At 37.4% G+C, this 24,598-nt stretch overlaps 1 protein-coding gene across 3 annotated transcripts in view; it reads right to left on the reverse strand.

Annotated features, from left to right (window-relative positions):
- Nucleotides 1-24,598, reverse strand: part of map3k15 (mitogen-activated protein kinase kinase kinase 15) — a 48,763-nt gene that overhangs the window by 10,240 nt on the left and 13,925 nt on the right. For 2 of the 3 annotated variants that reach the window (XM_021323449.2, XM_012876309.3), the window contains 20 exons: nt 24,308-24,478; nt 24,105-24,217; nt 20,775-20,934; nt 19,682-19,832; nt 19,465-19,572; nt 19,191-19,240; nt 17,562-17,657; nt 16,935-17,022; nt 16,699-16,832; nt 15,125-15,252; nt 14,842-14,972; nt 14,035-14,140; nt 11,103-11,260; nt 10,828-11,011; nt 10,402-10,576; nt 8,449-8,623; nt 6,880-7,065; nt 6,588-6,693; nt 4,790-5,030; nt 1,186-1,298 (listed from right to left, as the gene is read on the reverse strand). In XM_021323449.2, coding sequence (XP_021179124.2) covers nt 1,186-1,298; nt 4,790-5,030; nt 6,588-6,693; nt 6,880-7,065; nt 8,449-8,623; nt 10,402-10,576; nt 10,828-11,011; nt 11,103-11,260; nt 14,035-14,140; nt 14,842-14,972; nt 15,125-15,252; nt 16,699-16,832; nt 16,935-17,022; nt 17,562-17,657; nt 19,191-19,240; nt 19,465-19,572; nt 19,682-19,832; nt 20,775-20,934; nt 24,105-24,217; nt 24,308-24,478 — 2,774 coding nt within the window. Of the gene's footprint in view, nt 1-1,185; nt 1,337-4,789; nt 5,031-6,587; nt 6,694-6,879; nt 7,066-8,448; nt 8,624-10,401; nt 10,577-10,827; nt 11,012-11,102; nt 11,261-14,034; nt 14,141-14,841; nt 14,973-15,124; nt 15,253-16,698; nt 16,833-16,934; nt 17,023-17,561; nt 17,658-19,190; nt 19,241-19,464; nt 19,573-19,681; nt 19,833-20,774; nt 20,935-24,104; nt 24,218-24,307; nt 24,479-24,598 lie in introns of all 3 variants that reach the window. The other variant, XR_002428986.2, reaches the window with a different exon arrangement.

The raw sequence follows: 24,598 nt of genomic DNA on the forward strand, positions 1-24,598 counted from the left end.
AATACAAAAACCATAATAAATGAACAGACTGTAAAAAAATTAAAAAAAAAACTTAAGACAGGCAGGGAAACAAAAGATCCAACAGAAACATTAATAAACTAACTAAATCCCTAATGAACAGAATACTTACTGGCAGGAAACAAGAAGGAAGAACAGAATTTAGAGACTAATAAACAATACTGAAGAGGTGGAGAACAGAAAGATGCATGATCCCTAGGAAACAAAACTAATAATAAGCTAAACACTTGGGGATGGTCACACTTCCTTTCTAGAAGAAGAAAAGTAAAGAAAAAGAAACAAAAAGAAGCAGAAAAAGGAGAAAAAAAGAACACCTTGGTTTTGTTGACAAGACTCAATGGATGGCAATGGCATCTGTGTGAGCACGTCTATAGCGGCAAATAGGGATGTCCAATCCAGTAATAAATATAATAATAATAGTTATGTCATGAAGATAGGGTTACATGGGGACAGAAGATCTGCTGTGGCGACCTCCGAAGGGGAAAAGCCAATAGAAAATTAATTATTTCTTGCTAAATGCCACAATATTGAAAATTTTTAATAAAACTTTTAAAATATCCTTGAAATTCATAAGTTTATATATATGTTTTTATTGAAATCCCCTTTCTAGGGCCAAATGTTTAGGGTATCCATAATCCATGAAAGTTTGATGGGGTTTTGGCCGATTCCTCCTGAGAACTGGTGAAACTGAGCCAGGAGATCAGGACTTGGTGAATGCCGCAGACCCAACTGCTGTTGGAAGGAAACCTCACCATCTGAGCAAGGATGCTAGATGGCTTAAGGGAATTTAACAAGCCAACATCTCACCAAGCAAGGTGCTTTCCCCAGTTCTGTTGTTGTGGGTTCGGACATGAGGCTAATGAATCAAGGCTGGCAATATCGGAGCCTTTTTCTACTTTTCTTTACCCTCTTAGGTTAACGTTAGGTTTTAAAACTAGGCAACAAATTTCCTTCTGTTAAGACATTATCCTTCAGATACATTTTTCAGAGGAATAAAAAGGATGAATTGTTTAAGAACAATAATATGACTTAATGGACCTCCATAAGAGCGTGTTTAGCTGACCAGGAAGCAGATTTTAACTCATCCTCTGCAAACACAGGATGCAATTACAGCAAGCATGAAGAAAAGATTAATTTAACTACTAAACAGTGGGTCAGTGTTTTCACCTGGTGGCCTGTGCCTGACTCGGATCAGCTCCATGTCGTGAGTCCTCTGCTGCAGGGTGGCCTTCAGGACGTGCTGGTACTCCTTCTCCTTCTGCAGCAGCTCCTCCAGCAGCCTGCACCGGCAACATCAAGACAGAGTAACACCTTGTCTCTGGTTAAACAGTAACAAAAACATTAGATTGTTTTTGTTATGGGTTGATATGTCCACGATGAAGCCGAGTTTATCTATATGCACTTAAAAAAAAAAAACACAGCTGACCAAAGTGTTGAACAGCTATCATATAAAAGCATTAAAATACAAACAACTTAAACCAATAAATGTTATCTCATGCTGGAAAAAAAGGACATGAAAAAAATTATTTTCACGTTAGGAAAAAGTATTTCATTGCATGTTTTTCTACTTTTTCTCTCTGTTGGTAATTTGGTCTGTGTGCACCTTGGAAAAAGACAAGGTTGTGCCAAGAGGTGTTGGAGGAGGCGATGGTGCAAACAAGATTGGCAAATTATTCCACATAGGCTCACCTCTAATAAACTGAATAAAGAGGTTCCTTTTACTACTAGAAGACTAGCAGTAGAAGACTATAGGTCTTCTACTGCTGCACCTTATACTGTAATTTAATTTAACTGCAATTTACAAGCTGTATGCAACGAAATTTCGTTCCGTACGCACTCTGTGCATGCAAAATGACAAATAAAGTTGTCTAAGTCTATGTCTAAGTCTTTGCTCTACTTACTGTCTAAAAGCCTTGTTAACATTTGATGCCATGTGAACTATTAACCTTTTTTTCCATTGGAAACAGGATGGAAAGACTTCTAGTTTCCACTCACCGAAGTCTGTGGGAAACAACTTGTCAGTACAAGTTCGTTGTAAAAGGAAAAATGTTGGCACATTATTGTCTTCCTTCTCAAAATAATGGCTTCAAACTGAATCGAATATGTCAACAACCAAAAAAAAAACAAAAAAAAAAGCTGCAAACTAAGACCTTCAGTATGTCGATATAAAAACAACGGCAACTGCAGTTTTATTTCCTCATTCCGTTCCTCATGCACTGATCGGCTGATAGGCTAACAGAGTAGACATTGCAGAAGGCCTGAAGCTAAACACTCACACATACTTGGAGCAGTTCTGTCTGAACCGCTCCAAGTATGTGTAGGCAAATTAGTATTTTTGCACTTTTCCACCGACTCATTAATTAGGCTTTTAAATTTGTCTAAATCTAAAGGCTGTGCTCAGTTTACAGTTACAGTTTGCATACAGTTTTTGACTGATGCACTATCATCAATAGCACTTTTTAAGCTTATTCCCTGCTTTGATTATTATTTAACCACATATTTTGGGCTTAGTTTAAGCAAAGCTTCCACCAGGCCTAATTTATTTCTGAACAGAGAGGAGGTAAACCTTTGCATAGCGTTGTTCTAATCTAGATAAACATAACCACTGATTTTTATTTATTTCAAATTCTGCCGTCTTAAAGTGGACGTGATTTACTATGCTTACAAACAAATAAGCGGCAGAAAGCATTTGCCTGTCCAATAATATCATTGCCTTCAGGTCTTCCAGTCACTCCCACGGTCACAAGTGTATAAAAAAAAACAACAGAGCATAGAGAGATTCAAAAAATATGTATTTGTCACTGAGCAATTGCAACCAAGCATTACATCCCCTGGGGCAATGCAAAGCGTTGGATGCAGGGGAGTAAAGCATTCCACAGCTGGACACTGGACAAGGTGATAAGGGGTGGGGCTGGTTTTCTTACACTGAGCTCGGTCCGTTACTTGCACTAAAAGGAACTCTTAACGCTTTAGCGTACCAGTGTTTCCCATGCTGTACTATAGGTCTGGCAGACTGCCAGGCTTTAGTTGCTCCCCCGCCAAGCTAAACATCGTTTGTTTACTTATTTTAACAAAAAGGTGTTTTTTTTCAACACCAGTTACAGCGATGCCATTGATGGAATATAGTAAGGTATAATCAATGTAATCAATACTAAAAAGCCCAGTGACCGGGTACTGTTGGTCTGATCTTTGGCTTTGAGCTGCTCAGCGCTGCAACACGCAGCGCTCCTCAGAAACACGTTTATAAGCTGACAGCTTGGTAGAATAATAAATAGTGGAGCAACAAGGGAACTTAATATGTTAACTTGGTTTTGGGAGCAGGGCCATGCCTCAACCACACCTCTAAATACCCAAGAGCCTGCTTATGCCCAATTCATTCATCCTTCTCAGTCTGTTACGTTCTTTCTACCCCACCCTCCCTTATCCTCATCTCATCATCCTAATCTATCTACCTCCCCTTCAACCCTACATCCTCATCCTCAAAAGGTTCACACCGGAGTCAGATATAGGCAGCATTTTAAAAGTAATGGGAAAGACCTTGCAAAAAATCTGATTTCCAACAGAATCGGATTTGAGCATCAAGACCAGCAGTTGGAACGTAGCCTTAGAGAAAGAGTAAACTAGGGCCTCGTGTTTTGAGAGACTATTTTATGTCTAAAGAGAATGCATCAGAATATTTGTATGTGAATCAACTAGAAGACTTCTGGTTCTTTAAACAGATGAGACCAAAATAGAAATGTTTGGTCAGGTGAAGCTTAGTCCACACTTACATTTAGTAAAAAAAATAATAGCAGGTTAAATATTGGGAATGGATCCTCCTCTGTTTCCACAAGAACTTCTTGAGCAGTCCATCCTCAGACAGGATTTTATCAGACTCCTCTCATGTGCTCCACTCTGAGTTTGTGCTACTGAACTCCAAAAGAAGGCACAGGATCACAAAACACATGCAAACATTTGTTCATCCCATACGTGTTAATGAGCGCATGGCCCAGTCAATAACTCAACTTGAATCCAAGTGAATATATTTGGAAAGAACTGAAGATCAGAGTGCACACAGGAGCCTCTCAGAACCTACAGAATGTCAGGAAAATGTCTGTGAAAAAAGTAGGTCTCCTAAGCAATGAATGCAGCCTTTTTCTCCAAAGAAAAGGCTTTTTACTTTAATATTAAACATAATCGATACTTTTTAGAATGAAATCGTTTAGGTTTCTTATGAAAATTTACAGCGGATTTCATGTCAGCACCCCTGATAAAAACATACTGTATTTACTAAGAAAAATGTTGTATTTCAAACAATCTGCAGTGATTTTTACATGACTGAGAAAAAAATCCCATGTCAAATTGGGCAAGAGAAATTATTATTCATTGTCTTTGCTGAGCTCATCTTTTTGTTGTTGTTGTTGAGATGTTTCCTTTTTGTTTTAATATTGGTGACAATTGTTAAAGAATCCCAAAGCTTTTCAGCACCAGTTGTGATACAATCTTGATCAAATGCTATTAGTTAAAATTTAAAACTTAAAAATCAAATAAAAACAGTGGCAAGTAAAGTGGGAAGAAGTCACATGTCACACATACTTTTTGTACATGCATGAAACGCTTTTCTTTGTGTATGTCCGACATCTAACAATAAGGTATTAATGTCATATTATCGGTTTGAAATAATCTGTATGCGTTTTAGCAGTTTCATTTTTCAGATTTAGCCGGCAGTAAATAGTTTCCACCTCACCGTAACCACAATGTGAAAACTGATCCGTGTGGTTTTTTTCCATACCTGTTTGTCTCCTGCTTGAGCCGGCCTAGCTGTGCTCCCAGGGGTGTGTGTAAGCGCTGGTGTTCCTGGGCGTGGCTGGAATTCACAGTGCTGGTCCCACTGAGGACAGGGTCGGCGGGGGTTCCTGTGTCATCCGGGTTAGGAGCCAAAGCAGGACCGAACTCTGGTTCCTCTTCATCCACCTCATCATCTTTCTCTGCACCCTCACACTCTGAGGCTGGGCCAAAGTGGGTCTGCAGCTCTGGAGTTGAAAAACCAGCCCATTTAGCCATATTCAAGAACATAATATTCTGCTAATGTCTGATATTAGCTAGGTTAGCTGTTAGCCTTCTACAGAAGCACCATAGAGAGCATTCTGACCAGCTGTCTCTCTGTAAGGCTGCAGTGCCTCCGACTGGAAGAACGTGAGGACAGTGGTAAGAACAGCAGAAGGGATCATCGGGGCTCCTCTCCCCTCCATTAAGGACATTTCGTCCCAGCGCTGCATGTCCCGAACCCGTAACACCATTTGCACATTTGCACAGTTGCATCACTGCATCTCTATCCAGCATTACAAATGCTGCCGAACTTTTAGTTTCTAAATGCATTTTTGCACAAATGCCTTTTTGCACCATCATTTCTGCACATAAAAATGGTTGAAATATTCTCCTGTACACTGTGATCGCACACTGTTTATTTTTCCTGCATTGTTTACATTTCAATTGTTTACTTTTTAATCACTGCTGCACTTTATACTGTAATTTACAAGCTGTATGCAACCAAATTTCGTTCTGTTTGCACTCTGTACATACAAAATGACAAATAAAGTTGTCTAAGTCTAAGTCTTTTAGGTTGCTGCTAAAGTTGGATATTCGCCAAGTTGGCTGTCACCCAGCAGCTGTTAGCTTACTACTGAAGTGCCTTATTACCCAGATCGGCTGTTAGCCTGAGCACCTGTTAGCTTGCTGCTAGAGTGGAATATTAGCCTGTGTCACTGTTAGCTAGAGACACTGTTAGCATTAGCATAAATAATAATTAAAAAATAATTCTCTATAAACTGGGTTTTTGAGATGTAACTTGTTCTATTTAGTGACCTTTCGGTCACAAATATGGTGTGATGTGATCACTGAAAACATTTCAGTAAGTTGACATTTATTTTTATGCATAAGTGACAAGTTTAACATTTTAATACATTAATAGAAGGCCATGCAGTAAAACAGAAAAGTTAGGCAAATTAGTATTTTTGCTGATAACAGAATGATGGACATTTATCTGCAGTTAAAAGTATGTGTAAAATGTATCCCAACTAAAAATACTTGAAAACTTGAGTTCACACCTTATCCTGTGTCATATTTATAGCTCAATTTCATTAGTGATCATGTGCACCGTTAGACTCAATCAACTATGCCATGTTAACACTAAAATCAGTAATTTTCACTCATAAGAAAGCATTTAAAATGTCAACTGAACTGTAATACTTTACTCTGACCATGGTTTTTGGCCGGTTAAACCACAATGAGGGGTCACTTGGGAACTGGTTGCTGGTTGCGCCAAAACAAGAAACATTTGGCACAGCTCTCGCAAATGTCTGTTGTGCCAGGTTAAATGTTTATACCCTACTGTTAGCTTGACTCCTCTATGAGGATTTCTCTAATAAACTCCAAACTCAGATCACTCATGCAATTAACTACAGGGAAAATACCCAGCCCTCACTTCACCAGACAACATGCTTGAGTAAAACACAGGAAATATCTATATAGTGGGACTTTCATTAATCTTCTTCTGAAAGCTGGTGATGTAGCAGTTTAAATTCTCCCACCTGGAATCAGGATGGTAATGGCAGCCTGCACAGCTCGACGTATGATGTTATCCATGGCAAACATCCAGTGAGGTTTAATGTGATGATTTCGCAGGACCTTGTTCACCTGAAAACGTCAGAGGGGATGCAAGTTACTCCTTTGTCATAGGTTAAATGTAAACTAGAAATTCATGCCAACCTCTTATCTTTATGTGAATGATAGTTACATTTCTGCAATGTTAAAACCAATAACCCCCCCCACACACACACACACACACACGCACACACTCCCAGTGAGGGCGTTTGTACTGACCGAGTCCTGAAAACCAAAGAGTACCAGCTGGATCTGGTTGATTGAGTTAGAGTCAAAGTCCAGATCAAGTTTGAGCTTGGAGATGGTGGCCGCCATGACCCGCCTTTCTGGAGAATGAATAAAGTCCCGAAGGATGCAGATGATCTGCTTGATGTGCTCCAGAGACAGCAGGAGCTCTTCGCTGCCCTGAAATCAAACGTTTAAACTGACAATCAAAATGCATTAAAACACATTACTTACTTGCCATCGAATATCACTGTGAAGCCTGAATGGGCCAGATAGTATATTTTTTTATTGAGCTGTGGCACCCACTACTGGTTGTTTAGGAAAATGCAGCCTTCTTTATTTTCATGCCAGTCATCTTTTATTTTTATTTATTTATTAAATATAAAATGTGTTTTTTTGTTGTTCTTCTTAATTACAGGTAATTCTTTCTGCGGGTCAGCACAGAGACGAAAAGGTCAGCAGAAATTACAAGCTTGAGCTTTTCTGCAGCAAATGCAATGGCTGCAACAAAGGATGATTGTGTGGAAATGAACCCCCTGTCCACTCTTAACCCTTTAATGAAGGAGCTCTAATGTTATGTTGTGTTCTGTTTCTCATCCAGAAGCCCTGGGAAGCTTGTTAGAGTGGAGGGCACAAATAACCTATTATTAATAGGATATTTTAATAGGATATTTTGAAAAAAAAGTGGATGGGATTAAGTTTTCAGCAGGGTAATAGACCATTAATCAATATGGCAATGAAACTTGCAGAGTGATAGTTTTGCCAAGTTACCACGCATATCTATCTATCTATCTATCTATCTATCTATCTATCTATCTATCTATCTATCTATCTATCTATCTATCTATCTATCTATCTATCTATCTATCTATCTATCTATCTATCTATCTATCTATCTATCTATCTATCTATCTATCTATCTATCTATCTATCTATCTATCTATCTAATGAGGGATATATACATTTTAAAATATGAAACATACACCAGCCAGAAACTTTCTTCCTTTCTACATTGTATCTACAAAGTCATGGAATTATAACTATGGAGCAAAAGTATATAGAAGTATGCAGCAAACAAAGAAATAGGCAATATAAATGACAAAAGTATTTATTTTTTATGTATACTGTGCACAATCTTGATATTCTTTGAATGAGCTTCATGAGGTAGTCACTTGAAATGGTTTTCCGACAGTCTTGAAGGAGTTTCCATGGTTAGGGATGAAAATAAAGACAAACTATTGGATGACAAGATGTGTCCAACTTTTGGCTGGTCATGTCTGTCTGTATGCAAATAACCCTAACCCTTGGGAATAGTTTGGCAAAACTCTGTGTGATTCACTAGCTAAAGTGCTTCCAATATTATGGAAGCTCAGGCTTTGTAGTGCATTGAGATATAATACCCATACAACTCCAACAGAGTCTAAAAAGTGCATTCGATTCATGCTAGTTAACATAATTTTACTTTCAGTTAAATCTGCTGGAGTTTCTTATCCTGATTTGTCAGAGCCTTAGCTTTTTGTCTCCTTGAGGTGGTTTGCTTACTAGCTTTCTACTGATACTGACCTGAATGTGGTTTTCCTTCAAGTTGGAAATGACCTTCTCCTGGTCCTCATTGAGGACCTTGTAGAGAATGGCTCGTCTCTCGCTGTCCTTCTTTAGGAGGAAGAGACCGCTGTCTCTGTCCTCAGGCGAGGGCGGGACACTGCGGTCCTCTGAAACTGAGCTCTCGTCTGGGACGCTGCAAAAGAAGAATTAGCCTTGATGATTTACAACAGCCTGACCCTCTATTTCAGTTTGCTTTTAGATGCAATCCTCTCCTGGCTACTGTGTGTGCCCAGGAAGGGACAAGGGAAGGGTGAATCAGCATGGCTGGATGTGATGCATGCAACTCATGTCACTGTGGATGAGACATGATATGTGTGTGCACAACCGCCAGCCGAGGATCACAAAATAATCAGGCTTCATTATAATGCTGCTGTAAAAGGCAGCAGAGCACAAAGGAGCCACCTGGCCTCTAAAACATGCACACAATCATTTACTGACAGGTGGAGCTGGTGAATACCTGTGAGGTTGGGTCTTTAGATTTTTATTCTTACAGTTTTTGCCATTAATTATACAAGAAGGTCCACCTTTAGTGTCATTGAGACAGGCTAGTCCAGACAAGCAGTATTGTTTGAAAGCAGCTTTGAAGGACAAAGTAAAGCACACTGGTAGTTCTGTTGGAATAATATGTGATTGCGCAGCTCAGGATTCATTTGTCTGATTCTCAATCTGTCGCTTTATTTTTGTACTCATGAATTTCCATGTCATTCCAACCATCTTTCATTTCATTACCTAACTGTACACATGTACTTAATGGATTTTCTCTCAATATTTAAGTAGGCTTATGAATTAAATACCCACAAAAATTATCAATATATCAAATAATGCTTCCCGTAATCATATTTTATCTTCTGCAGATTGTGTTTTACGCTTTATACATTTACATATACCAGTAATTGTGGTTCTGATTTGAGTTTGAGCTAGTTGACTCTTAATCAATATGAAGCTATATAACCACTGATCAAACCAAAATATCTATGAGAAACTTATAATTCAACTGCGGGCACATAATCACACTTGTTGATAAGATGACTGAGTAGATTATGAAAAATTACTTGGTTGTCAACGAGGGAAGAAATTGTCTTCAATAGAGGTACAAAATACTGTATGGTCGGTATGAAACTTCCCATGCATAACACTTCTTTTTCATCTACTTCTAAAGAAAGACCAAAAAATTAAAAAACAGACAAGGTAAAATGAACAGCCACTCCACTTTGCACTGTGGCAAATCCCGAATATGAACAATCACATGTGCCACATTGCTTTTATTGTAATAAAGAACAGTATCCTCAGCATAAAGGTGTAACGTTCTGGCTCACATTGTTCAAATAAAGAGTTCCTAAAATTGAGCCCTGAGGCACACCTTTTTATGATGAGCTAAAATAGACCCCTCATTTTAATATGTGTACTTTAGGCTCTTTTTTCTTTTAATTAATCATCTCTTATTTTCTTGTGCTTTATTTTCACATAGCCAAAACGTATTTTCTAAAGCATTTTTTGTATGTAGTTTTTGCAGTAGTTATGAATCCATTTTCAATGTAGTTCTTTGGACTTTAACTACTTATTTTATTCAGATAATAATCTGAATGATATTCTATTTTTCTAATTTTTTTCTTATTTTATCATAACATTTTCAAATGCTGGTAAACCGCTGGAATACAGCTTCAACCAATTTCATTTCATCTGTCCACTTTATTTCTTTAAGTAAACGCAGCACAGTATGGTCTGTGGTGGTTTTCATTGTCAGGCACAAGAAATGGACAGGAAAACAATTAGTTCAAAGAAACATATAAATAAAAAACCTCAGAAACTAATTAACTTCTGATCTCTTTCAGCGCAAGGTCTGCCTGAGGTGATTTGGTACCTAATGCACCCACTCCATGTCTAGATGATGTAAACTCCATCTGCCCTCACCTTAGGTAATTGGAGCTGGATGTTTTCAGGTTCTCAGAGCCAGAGGTTTTCTTCCTCTGGAAGAAAATGTCATGTTTGGAGTCGCAGTCCGGACTCACGGAGCCGTGTTCGCTGCTGCTGCTGCCGGCAGCTTCGCCCTGCTGCTGCACTGGAATGGAAACGTTGTGGATGTAGTCTGAAAACACAAGCATGCGGGACAGACACCTTAGCATTAAGAATGAACCACATATTGAAATAATGATGTAAAAATAAAGCAGATTTTCCCTTAACTTTTTTCTCCAGATATTTATTGAGGCAATAGATCTGCACTTCTTACTTTTTAGGTAGTGCAGTGACATTTCCGAACGAATATTGAAGTAAATTATAAAGGAAAACATAAACATGAACAGGATGCAGCTGAAAGAAGTGTATTCATCTGTTTGCCACCTGATGGTTTGAATGCGATCTTGCTTTTTTTCCCCTTTGTGGTTTGCCTGAGAAAAACGTCTCTGAGCAGGTCTGCAGCGATGGCTCTCTTATTAGGATCGGGCTCAAAGCAGCGCAGGATGAAGGACTTGGCTTCTAAGGACAAGGATTCAGGAATCTCTGGGTGGATTTTAAACATTCCAACCTGTAATGTATAAGCCACAGTTTTTAAACAGAAGATTTAGGTTACAATAAGGGAAAACATCTCAAAGATAACAACACCACACAGTGCCCACCTTAAACATGGCTGCTTGTGGTTCTCCAAGCTCGTGAAATGGAGGTTTTCCAGTGGCCATTTCTATGATGGTGCATCCCAGAGACCAGATGTCGGCTGGGGCCCCGTAGCCTCGAGGGCCCTTATCAATGATTTCTGGAGCCATGTACTGCAGAGTTCCTACAACAAAAATTATGCAACAAATTCCAAAAAAAAAAGATTTTAATTGTTGAACACCTAAGCATACTTGAGGGTTGGTGGTGCTTGTTTGCTTTTAGGACAGATTAGGTGTAATTCTGGTCTAAATCTGGGCAGTTTTGTTGTTGACCAATGTGGTCAGTGACCTAATTTGAGTTTACAGAGATTATAAAGATGACACGGATAATTGTCGGTAATTATTCTGTCAATTTTGCTTCAAGCTATCTGTATAAAATAATTTTAAATTCAGCTATGTTGCATACTTATATAATCTTATTCACTGGCACAACTTATTCAATAGTGTTTCATGATCACTACAATTATGTCTCTGAAGCTTTCTGTGGCGTGCCATGAAGTCTTTTAAAGGTCTATCTGGTCCTTGTTAAGACAAGGCAGGAGCTGTGTCCTCGTTCTTGGCACTAAGTTGAGCTTATTCTCAATTTGGGCACGATTCCTCGAAACCTGCATCTCGGTTCAGTTAGCATTTTCAAGCAATGATCTTCACTGTACACTCTAGCAGAGTGTGAAGGTCATCTAAGGTTTTCAACTGGAAAAAGGTGGATAGCGCCCTTTGGGTTGGAGATCAGTCTTGAATTTATGCCAATGAGTTTAAATATCTAGGTGTGCTATTTGGAAGTGATGACGGGATGCAAAGATTGGGGATTTGTCTGCCATCATACATGGTGGTGCTCAAAGGCTGTGACCAGTGAGCTAAGCCAAAAAAGAATCTCACAGTATGACAGTCTGTCAAAATTCCAACCATAAAAAAATCGATTGTGACAGAAATAATGGTAAAGCTTTCTCCATTGAGTGGCTGAAAGGTGCAAGGAGCTCAAGACAATAGAGGGATGAATAGATGACCATACAGAACTGTCAAGTCATGCAGACAAATTACTCAGAAACAGTCTGAAGAGCCGAGATGAGTTTCTGTTTTGTAATTCGTTATTTATAGGCTGAATACCGTCTCCAAGATATCAAAAATGGAAAAGGGCTAGGGCCGCTGATTTAATCTTGAATGGGGCTAATCCAAACTGTGAAAATCAAGTCAGCACCAAGGCTACATGACAAACCAGTGTTAAAGCCTGTCATGTAGCTAACACTGTTTTGTGTACATTAATTTACATTCAGATTTAAATGACGTTGACTAGAACTTAATTTACTGGAATTTAGTGTCACTGCATTTCAGTTTGTTGTATCTGTTTCTGTTTCTTAGCCCAGCTTGTTTTAGCTAAGTCGAAGATTATTGGCTAGAAAAACACTGGATTGTTGGCACCTGTTACAACATCTGATCCTGTGGTAAATATCTGAGTTAAAACAGAGATTGTGGAAACGACCACCTCCTTATTTTTCCAGTACAATAGTCCCATTGAGATTAAACAGGTAGTGGTGGACATACATTGTTGATCAGGAGGTTACACTGATTTATCACTTAGGAAAATCATTTTGCTGCCTGGGCAGATGTTTGGGCTATTAAATCTACAACAAGACATTATTATATTGAAATCCTCCAGACAAGAGAATGCATTTGTCTTTTTTATATTTTTGATATGTACGAAACGACAATTAGTTTGCCGACTTGTTTCTTTTGAAACATTTGTGTTACGGTTTCACCCTGATTGTCTAATCTTGACAATCAGGGTGTTTTACCTAAACTCCAGAATAGTAAAGAAAAAACACATAATTTTATTAGAAACTTCATTATCTGCATCACCAGATTATAATTACCAATGTGCCAAAAAAGAAAGAAAGAAAAAGACTGGCATTTTGCCTCCTTGAATTGTCTCTGTATCCCAAAGTTCAGAGCACATTTACTGGAGCAGCCATAAAAAAAGAGCGTCAGAGCTTTACGAGACGACCACCAGAAACAGATAAGCAGACTGACAGACCTGGTAATGAAAGGTAAACACCCTTCTGCCTTTGCTTGATTAGCTAATCTAATTATACACCTCTGTGGCTGCAGGAGGAGGCCAGATGGCCAATGAATGTGTATGCCCACACACACACTTGTATGCTTGAGTGTTTCCATAGAGGCTGATAGTGGCTCTTGACATTTAGAGGGTCATTTAATATTTACTCTCATAGTATGAGACAGCAGAATTTCAGTGACTCCATTTATACATTGTAGACTGAATTGCTGTGTGTGTACATATGACTGACTGTGTTTGTCTGTGTAGTCTTCATTCTGTACAAGTCAGTTTGCCAGTTTACATTTAATACCTTAGGAATGTAATTTATTTATACATTCACTTATGCATTTTTAGGATGAAATGCAAGTTTGTTGTAGCTTTGTCCATTTCTGACTACGATTTTATGCTTCTTTGTGTAAAAGTTACTCATATCTAAATAGTATTTTCCTAACAGCTTAAACTTTCCCACGCTCTTTCCACCAGCATTTAATATTCCACTTGTATATTTCTTTGACAAATGCAAACTAAGGGTTAGAGCACATGTTTTGTTCTTTATATATATATATATATATATATATATATATATATATATATATATATATATATATATATATATATATATATATATATATATATATATATATATATATATATATATATATATATATGCCATATTACCTGTTAAAGAGGGATTTATTACTGGGTTGGCAACGTTAGCTGTTACGACATTTAATATCTTTAACAGATTTTCGCTTCTGATAAATTCCTTTAGAAAATAAACCACACATTTAATTGGTTTGCTGTTGTGTTTTTGTATCACCTATCTTGCTGCAGTTCTTAATAAAATACCTGTAAACGTTTCTGTGCAAGGATTCACTCCAGCCAACCGTTTTGAGGTTCCAAAGTCAGAGATCTTCAAGACGCCACTGTAGGTGTTTACCAACACATTGTCACCCTGTAGAAGACAGGCACCAGCAAAGAGAAATATCATTGATATGCTCTACATAAGCTTTAATTACCTTTCCCACCAACGTTGAAATAGTTATTTTTAATTTCTGGATGGTTTTCAAGCACCAAAATAGGTGTTTCCTTCAGCAGAGAAATTTGAGGCTATTTAATCAGTGATGGAGTACCACAGGGCTCCGTTCTTAGTACCATTTTACTATTTTACCTAATTGTTTATTTTCTTCTCAAAACTTAAATGTCAAATTTTACACTGTATAACTTAATTATTAAACTTAGAATAAGTTAGGGTATTTCAGCCATCCCCCAGACAGATAGACATACTTGACAAGACATTTTTAAAAGTTTGGCAAACCTATGATACATAGATGTTATATTATTTAATAACTATGTACAAACCTTTTTTAAACAGAGGGTCATGGATAACATTACAATGTGCTAGATGAGCTTGTGTTCCCCTTTACAGAAAATAAGATATGACAAATCATATTATGACAAAGACTTTTTTAATTACAAGGCACCCTGTCAGAAAGAGAAAACAAAAACAACGAAAAACTTAGAAAGAGAATAGGCAATACCCTTAAAGCTAAAGTCACCAGAATATAATAGAATCCAATCAAAATAAGCTGCACAAGGAATTTTAGCACACCCTTTTTTTAGAACACGCCTTGCGTTTCTTTTGATTACCAGTACCTTGATATCTCTATGGACGATTTGATTCTCATGCAGATATCGAAGCCCCTCTAGGATCTGTCTGGTGTAGAAGATGATTGTTGCCTCCTTCAAAGGACCCCATTTTGACCGGAGCAATGCAGATAGGCTTCCTGGAAAAAGGAGACAAGTAATGTCCAACAACTTATCTTATACTGTAACATGACCAAGCTCAGAACGGCTGCTTTGAACCAAATAGGTCACAAGAATCTAGGAAACAGTGTTTATCTTTCATGAACTGAAACTCTGTTGTGCTGAATTGTACCTCCAGGCACCTGTTCCATGAAGATCTTGATGTATCCATTTTCAGAAACTGAGCCCAAATACTGAACAATGTTTCTGTGCTTCAGATACTTGTGAAGGGCGATTTCTTCATGAAGGGGCTGCGAGTACCTGAATCACAGATAGGGAACAATAGCGAAAGACTAAATTTTGTTTTTATGATAAATGGTGCTTATTTCTCAGTCTTGTTCAATTTGCCAGGCTGTTATGTCTATATAAACACTGATACAAGCCTATTTGGTCAATAAGAAAAAATATTCTGGTTTCTTTCTTGGTTTATTATAGAGTTTAAGGCAGAACTGTAGCAAATTGAAGTGCTTGAACATATACCGCAACTAGACAAGTCAAGCATGAGTTGGGTGTTGCCCTATGTTGTCCATCATACCAACAATAAGTGTTTTTTTTTTATTTTAAAATATTAACAAAAAAAAAATTTAGAGACATTACTGGGTGAGATCATGACTCAAACAACAAAACTGTCGAATGAGATATAAAATATAATTTTTCCCAGCACGAAAATTACTACAACATTTTAGCATTGTACTGGCAAAGATGTTGCCAGTTTATAGTTTATAGTATATAACTATTGCCAAATTTAAAAAATACATACTTATCTACAATAACTTATGGCATAGATAGATTCAAAGCAATATTTTAAACTTAGTTTCCTTCTGTTTTCCTCTATAAAGACACAGCCTACTTTGACAGGCTATTTTCACAAGACAATGCTTGAGCTTCTATAACACATTATATTATTTATTTATTATAGCTTGTAATGGAAGACACAGCTTTAGTAATGTAGTAGCTGTTTGAAGTAGCAATAGAACATTAAGCAGCACTTTTTTTATTTAGGGGGTGCTTTTCAGTACTTTAGCAAAACTTTGTGAATTACTTTCATAAAATATTGATTCAACTTTTTTATTTATTAAACTTTTTCTGCCAGATTTGAAACTTTCACTAACTTTCATAGAATTTTAACATTAAAGGTTACTTTCCGAAACTTTCATATTGCCATTTCTCTTGATAGCTTATGGGTTATTTTACCACAACATAAGGAATGCTTTTCTGTTCTGAGAATGTACCATCCAGAAGTTACCCATAATTAACAGGCTTTTAGTTGCCTCTTCTAAACTTTATAAACTTACTGGTTACAGATGAATTTACTGGCTACTTTTTTGGTAAATTAAATCTTTAGGCTTCCTTCATGAAATTCACAGGTTGAATTCAACCAGAAATCAAAGTCTACTTTCACAGATTTTAGAAATAGAGGTTGCTTCCCAAACTGAGTTTTCTTTTTCTACTTACAGTAAACTCTAGAAATATTGGTAAATAATCTGTAAATTATTTGAAAGACCATTGAAAGTAACTAACAGGTTGTAACAAAGTATGGTGTATATTGTGTTATTTATTTTTGCGATTTTTGGCCAATGTATTTATTTTCATAAGCTTTTTATATCAGTTTTTGCTTTTTTAGTTTTGCTAATAATAGTTACATAAACAAAATCTGACTTTGAATTAAAAAAAAAAAAAACATCCAACCTTGTGCATTCAACTTACCTGCTGTCTCTTTCAGGAATCTCTTTGATGGCGATCCGGACCTGGTTGCTTAGGTCTCTCCCGGCATACACCACTCCATAAGTGCCCCTGCCTAGCACCACCCTTTCTGCGTTCTCATCCATGTCATACTCATACTGAGAGACACACACATACACACAAACAGCCTAAGCCTAAATAACTGTCTTTGGTGCAAAAATGTGCAACAATATTACATAAGCATATAGACAAAAACTGACCTCCAGCGTATCTCCATCTCCTTCTCCTTCCAGCTCCACAGCGTTCCCTGTACCATCGGATATCATCTCTTTCACCAGGGAGCAGAACCTGATCCATCCCCCCATGAACCCACATCAAAACTATTATTTTTTGGGTCGTGGTCTCTAGATTACAACAAAAATACAACACTGTGCAAAACTCAGGAGTCATTGTTCATTATTTTATTTTCATGCTTTCTTAAAATGGTTAAATGGTTTTAAAGCCTGTCACACTTTTATCCCACTATTCATATTTCCTTTGCTTAGTATATGGGAACAATAAATTTGGTACATAGAAAATACTAATTTAGCACAAACAACGGTAATCTCTCAGGTGTTTCTTTCAGGTCTCTGATAGATTTCAATTTCTAAAACAGATTACTTTCAAATGTTGTTAACCTAATGTCTTTAGGCCTCACACCTGGTTAAGTAAAGAGAGAAGATCTGAGAAATAGCTGTAAATTCCCAAAAATATATTTTTTTAGCATCATAAGAAATTACGAAAAGTCTGCCTCAGACACCTGGGATTGATTTGAAACATCTTAAGTTGTGACATGCTCTGTAAACACAAACACCTACACAGACACATCTAGAGGTGTGTGTCCTCACCGACCGCACTGCTCCTCGGTGGAGAAATAGATCTGGAAGTCGTCAGAGTTGTCATGGACATAAAGGAAGCAGCAGCGCTCGTCAAACTTGCTAATACTTCAGACAGAGTGAACAGAAAATGGAATTTAAGCATCACAGTTGAATATGCGTTGCTGGCGTATACATACGCAAAACCAGGGTTACGTGTAAAAGAATGAGGGAGGTTATACATTTCTTAATTCATGTCAGCCTCTGGGCTAGTGTTCATCAGCAAAAGAGAAATCCTTTTACTCAGTGATGGTGCTGGTTGCTTCCCATCAACAATCATGGGTCACATTTCTTACCTTACTCATTCTCATTCATTTAAGTAGTGTTCTAAGATTACACTACTTAAATAAATGTACTTGCTGTTTTGGATATGCAGCGGGAGATTTGGTCACGTGACAGGATGCCCGTGATGGTGATCAAACATGTAGTTCCATGTGGCTAAATCTGCATCTCACATGACTTCACAGATGTAAAAAGTTATGATGGAAATTATTCAATCAGCTGCAGGGTGCATGCGTTGAATGGATTACTTAGACGTTACTTTATGAAGTTTGCACCAATCCGTCGGCTAATGTTTGAAAATGTGAAGGTTACTTTCCACAACTTTCGGATTCGTTTCTGGAACTCAAAGCTTACTTTACAGAACTAAAAGTTATAAGGCACTTTAATTAATTAAATGTCACTATTCTAAGATTCTAAGATGTCCTGTGTGGTTTTCTGAAAGTTTGAAATCAATCTATTCGGGACAATAACTCAAAAGTTGCTGTTGTGAACATTAACCTGTGTGTTCATTAAAATTTCTAAACTGATTGGTACATTCTGGGTAAATTCTGGAAAGTAACCTCAAAGTTTCAGTAAGTATAAGTTACATGAAAGTAACTATAAGCTCTAAGGAAGTTGACTGCTGGTTATGTTCAATGAAATATTTAAGCTTAGGAAAAATACCAGGTGTTTATAAACTTGATAATGTTTTCCAGCATACATTTCCAGGTGGTTAAATAGGCATTTAACCCCAGTTTACAGAAGTAAAATTCGCAGTTTGAAATTATTCATGCAGCTGCAGGGTTACTTGTCTAAATCTATATGTAGTTTTCACTCAATCTCCAACATTACTGTTGGAATTAAATGTAAAACTAAATATGTTGAGCTAATTGCGTACTAGTGTTTAAAATGTTTCACACAGTGGCAGGATGCTTATCCCGAGTCTTAAAGGTTACTTTCACTAAAACTTATCATAAATGGTTCCAGCACAAGTTAAATTTACAAACTGCAACTAGATGGGTTTTTACTGGGTCGGGTGATGAAGGGGGGAAGGGTGGTGATGGATGCTTATTTAAAGTAGCACTGTGTAACTTTTAGCCACTAGGGGGCAATAGACCTATGTTCTAGATAACATTATAGCTTTGATTAACATGCATTTCCAGATGGATAAATATACAAATTTGCAGTGGTAAAAATATATCTTATTATTCAAACTATCCAAAGTAATCGTCAGGTTTCCTAAATCCCATGAAATGTTGTTTTTAGGGTTTCAGTGAAAAATTAAAACAGCCAGAAAAATTATAGCAATGAATTTACTAAACCTGAAGTGTTTATACGTACCTAATGCCTTTAATTGATATTGCAGTGAAGTTCCACTCATGGATTCCCTTCTGTAGAGTTTAAAACATAAAATTTACCACAGCATCCATACTGTGATCAAGGCCAAAGTATTTACTGTCTGTTAGCTTTCAAAGTAGCTGAAATGAACAAATATAAAGAAGTACAGCATAATTTAGCAAAAAAAATCCTGCAATACCAGGAGTGCTGCTGCAAATTCCAACTAGTAATGACTTCAAAGTGATAGTATTACTGCAGAAATAAAACTGATTCTCACGCTTTCAGCAGGAGAAACATGCCAGATGGAAACATGCTTCTCTTCAGCTTCGTTGTTTATTGACACATAGGAGGGCTGGTAAATTTTAGTTGGCTCCAAAATCAAAACCTGTAAATCAAAAACATACAAAAACATCAGCATTTGTAATGTCAATTCAATGTCACACAGTTAAGTTAGGCAGGAATGTATTTTAAGTTAATTTATTTATTGTTCTTACAGGAAACCGTAGTCTCTTGGTCGTGCCCTGTGTGGCCTCCACAATGATGTCCATCCAGAAGTCGAGCCTTTCTCTTTGGGGAGAATGCTCCACCACCTGCTTTTTGAACCTCTGGATTAGCTGCAGGTTCTGCACCACTGACCGTAAATACCTGAAAGGAAATGCCCATTAAATTAATCAAATTTATTGAGGCCAGTGAGCATTAGTAATCTTCTGTGATGAATGTGTGCCATTATCCCCAAAACGTTGGACATTAGAGATCTAAGGTTGCCACTCATGCGTAGTTACAGTTCCAACTCTACAGTAAAAGTCAAATGTAACATATACAAACAACACAGGGGCCTAGAACATGATAGTTTTCCTGAGGCCATGAGTTGAACTATTCTGTTATTGCAAGATAACCAAGTCAATTTTATCTAATTCTTCTAAGAAAACAAAATGCTTTGTAAAAGAACACGCTATCTTCAGGTAGAAATTATATATTTTTAATGGTGATCACTGTGCAGAAATTTGTAGGATTCATATTATAACTTTCTAGCTCAGTATTGCTTTTGGGCACTACTGGCATCATCACACTACTGTCACTGCAGAACAAGCCTTGGTATCTTAACACCGTACAGTAATAAACTAACCTGAAGATAAATTGTATCATAAATAACACTGTACATATGCCCCCTCTGGGGTTCTGTGTACATTACACCTAAATATTGTTTCTTCTTTTATTGACACAAGTGACTTTAAGTCCTAAACAGTTGAACTCGTAAATGATGCTAAAAGTGCTGAAAATGAATAGATTTAGAAGAAAGGCATTTTCTTTGAATCTGCTGTGCTGTAGCTTTTATAGTTACCTGGTCTGCACTTTGAGATATTTAAGAAGTTTAGAGTGTTCAAAGCCACCTTTCCCAAAGTTTGTTGAAGTTTAGCAAAAACCTTTCTCCACTGATGTTGGCTTACAACACTTTTTTACCGTTTTCCTAGCAATGTTCCTTCTCGCCGAACCTCTGGTCGGGAGTGTTTGTGCGCAAGAAAACATTCACTATACAATATACACGACAGATGAAGTGTTTTTGTTCACTGTAGCATGAAACTCTACCATAGCGGTGGCTTCAGTTTGAACAGCTTCTCAGCAGCTTGAGTAGCTTTAGGAATATCGCTAGCTAGCATGCTAACGGTGAAGAACTGGCCCACATCCCAGTAGTTGTTCATTTTCTCCAGGGAACCTTTACGGCCCAGCAGGCTGTTCAATCTCACACCTAAAGAGAAAAATAAACTGTTAATAAACCACTTTGTATTCACTGAGAAAAGACGCAAGTTCAACACAGCACACATTTAGCCCAGATTATCTCATGCAAAATGTTTTTATTCTCGGAACCTGCACCCTGACAGCTCTATTTAGGAACCACAAAATGAGTAAAGACACATTACAATCAACAGAAAATGTCAACTGAGTTTTTACACTGATTAATCAATAAAAAAAACTGTTTCAACCAAATTAGGGTAACCAGATTGTTATACAGCTAAGGTTTGGAGATTTGTTCAGTTCAGAGTTAAAGAGACAACCTGTTAATATCAAGATGTATTTCTACATTTATACTTTTTCTCAAAAACCAAAGCATGAAATAAGACAGTTTTGAATTAATGCTTAAGAATTTTCTGTACTTTAAATGTAGCAAACTAAAAAGAAAAATGTAAATGTATAGAAAATTAATCGGGGGAACCGTTCTGCATCAGATGACACCACTAATGTCCAATAGATGGTTCCTTTAAGATGAACTTGGATGTAACCCCAAGACCGGACAGATTACTGGACTCCAGCATCAGATCAGACATGCCGAATGTTGGTTGTTTGACAGAAAATAATAGTGATTTCACAGATGTCATCAAATTCCAAAAGACTCAGATGTTCAATCACATTGTAGGCATTAACAGGGATTGAAAAAGGTTTTTAAGGTAAATAGTAAAGATTTTGAAGATCCATCCATTTTCCAAACCGCTTAATCCCTATTGGGGTCGTGGGGTTGCTGGTGCCTATCTCCAGCTGTCAATGGGCGAGAGGCGGAGTACACCCTGGACAGGTCGCCAGTCTGTCGCAGGGCAACACAGAGAGAGACAAACAGGACAAACAACCATTCACACCTAAGGACAATTTGGAGAAGCCAATTAACCTAACAGTCATGTTTTTGGACTGTGGGAGGAAGCCGGAGTCCCCAGAGAGAACCCACGCATGAACAGGGAGAACATGTAAACTCCATGCAGAAAGACATGAACCCAGGACCTTCTTGCTGCAAGGCAACAGTGCTACCCACTGTAGCACTCTAATACTGGCACAGTAGCCCCTGATTTTGAAGAAATTATTTGATAAAAGAAATCTGATAAGAACGCAAACTGACTATATTGTAGAGAGACAGTTGAAACAAAAATGCAATGGAGCAATGCAATGAAAAACAACTTTTAACTGGTAATGAAAATTGGGGTGTATCCTTTAATGCAGGGGGGGGGGGGGTTAAATTCCAGTCAATGAGGGCCGATATCCTGCAACTTTTAGATGTGTCCCTGGTCCAACACACCTGAATTAAATGGCTGAATTAGCTCCTCCGTACCATTCAAGTTCTCCAGAGTTCTGCTAATGACCTGATTATTTCACTCAGGTGTGTTGAGTCAGGGGAACGTATAAAAGATGCAGAACACTTCCCCTTGAGGGCTGAAGTTTGACAATCCTGCTTTAATGTGTGTTTAGGTGCCACTGCCCTTAAGCAGAAATGGCAGAAGAGGAATATTTAAAAAATAACCTTTTTTCTAAAATAGCAAAAGATAGGAAAAGTTTTAAGTTATTGTAAACCCATTTGCTAAATATTTTTCAAATGAGGGCTCGTTGAGAGCGTAGAGGTAGTATGCATGACCCACATATGGCCTTAGTCCTCGATGCGGCCTTCAGCTCCCGGCCCATGGACCTTTGCTGCAGTTTTTTTTATTATTAATAATAATAATAATAATAACAAAGCATTTTGCTCAGTTTTCAAAATAAAAACGCTCTAATACAAATACTTTGAGATAGCAACACTGCTAGGTATTGAGAATTCTGACAAAGAGATGGCTCTGGGACAACAACATAAACAGAGTTGATTTACGGATATAAAAAAGTAATTGCCGTACAGTAATTAACTGTTTCAGACCTAAGATGTCATCCTGACAAATTTTATTTGGTTGTATACTTCGGTAAAGCCTGTGGAGTCTAGCTGCAGCCCAAAAAAGAGTTTATGTGACGTCTGAGTAGGATAATCAAAGATTCTGGGGAGGATACCCACCACATGATAGTGTGTTTATTCTGGCTTATGCCTTAAAAATATTCAACATTCAAATCAAATTTTTAGGGTCCTGTTTTCATTCTAGATGTTAAGGGTAGTAAAGGTGTCCTTTAGGAGTGTTTACAACCCAGAATTGCTGGATAGTTGATCTTTCTTTTAAAAATGTGTCTCTTCCTACTTCCCTTTTACAGCCATAAACAAATATTTCATACTCTTAAACATTGTGTATGAGATTGTTTTCCCTGTACCTAAGTTATTCATGACTATCTTAGTGACTACTAAGATAAATAGTCTTAAAACTGTTTTAGTCTAGTATATAATTTAACTACAATGACTTGAAGACTTTGCACGACTTCCTTTTTGTCTTTTTTATTCTAGGTTCTTGTTTGGAGCATTGGACTATTATAAAAATGTACAGATTATGTGCCTGAATCAATCTAAAATAACTCTACTGAACTTTGTACTGGTAGACTTGCATTTATCAGTCACATTTATTGGTTTTATTCTGCACAGTAGACTAAATACTGATTAAAGAAAACAACTGCTTGTCGGTTGTCAATGCATTTTGTATCCCAAAAAAGACGGGCAGGTAAAAGAAACAGACCTATAAAGCAATGTACTCCAAACAGGTTAAATGACCACATCCATTCACTGCAAAAAGAGAACTAAAAATAAGTAAAATTTTCTTGAAATGAATTTATTTGCCCTTGATTTGAGCAGGTAAATAAGGTTATTTGCCAATGGAATGAGTATTTTTACCCCTAAAATAAGATAATTAGAAATACTGCACTTGAAATAAGATAATGGAGATGAATTGTTCCTATTGTAAGTGCAAAAATCTTATTCCATTGGCAAATAGTCCTATTTATCTGCTCAAATCAAGGAAAAATACTTTAATTTCAAGAAAAAAAATCTTATTTTTAGGTCTATTTTTGCAGTGATTTCAACACCTCATCCAAAACACGACTGAACCCCCACACAAATAAAATAAATGTTACTTATTTGTCATATCCAGGCAAACGCCATCAAAGACAAACTGCATTTAACACCAACTTCTATGTTGAAGATATACACATCTTATGACTCTAAGGAAAGAAATCAAAGGGTTTTCATGTCACCTATTTTCCTCAGTTCAATGGAGCTTTCAAACTGCTGGCCAGCAACTATGAGGAGGACGGCGAGGTTAATACCAGAGTAGAGAGTAGGCTGCAGCTCAAAGCCTTTTCTATACCTATAGATGAAACCGAATGAAACAGATAAACAGGTTGCAGGAAATGTCTGTTAAAGGAAGGAACCATTTGTAGAATCGTTCTTTTCTCACCATTGTATGGCTTTATCTCTGTTCACGGTGTCTTTGCAGTCTGAGTCCAGGAAAATGTCCTTATAGATGCGTCCACAGAGGCAGAACATGTCCGGGGCAGGATGTTCGCTCGTCTGTAGCACCTGGAGCATCACTCTGAGAGCCTGCTCCCGGTCTCCAGGACTGTTCCTCCTGCATAAATGCACATGTTTAGACCTAAAAGGCTGATCAATCTGTTGCAATTATTGGACCATTGGAGGTTGTGGTACCTGTCACTAAATGGTAAATGGACTGAACTTATGTAGCGCTTTT

Source organism: Fundulus heteroclitus, chromosome 21 (genome assembly GCF_011125445.2).
Source record: "Fundulus heteroclitus isolate FHET01 chromosome 21, MU-UCD_Fhet_4.1, whole genome shotgun sequence".
Classification (NCBI taxonomy): Eukaryota; Metazoa; Chordata; class Actinopteri; order Cyprinodontiformes; family Fundulidae; genus Fundulus; species Fundulus heteroclitus.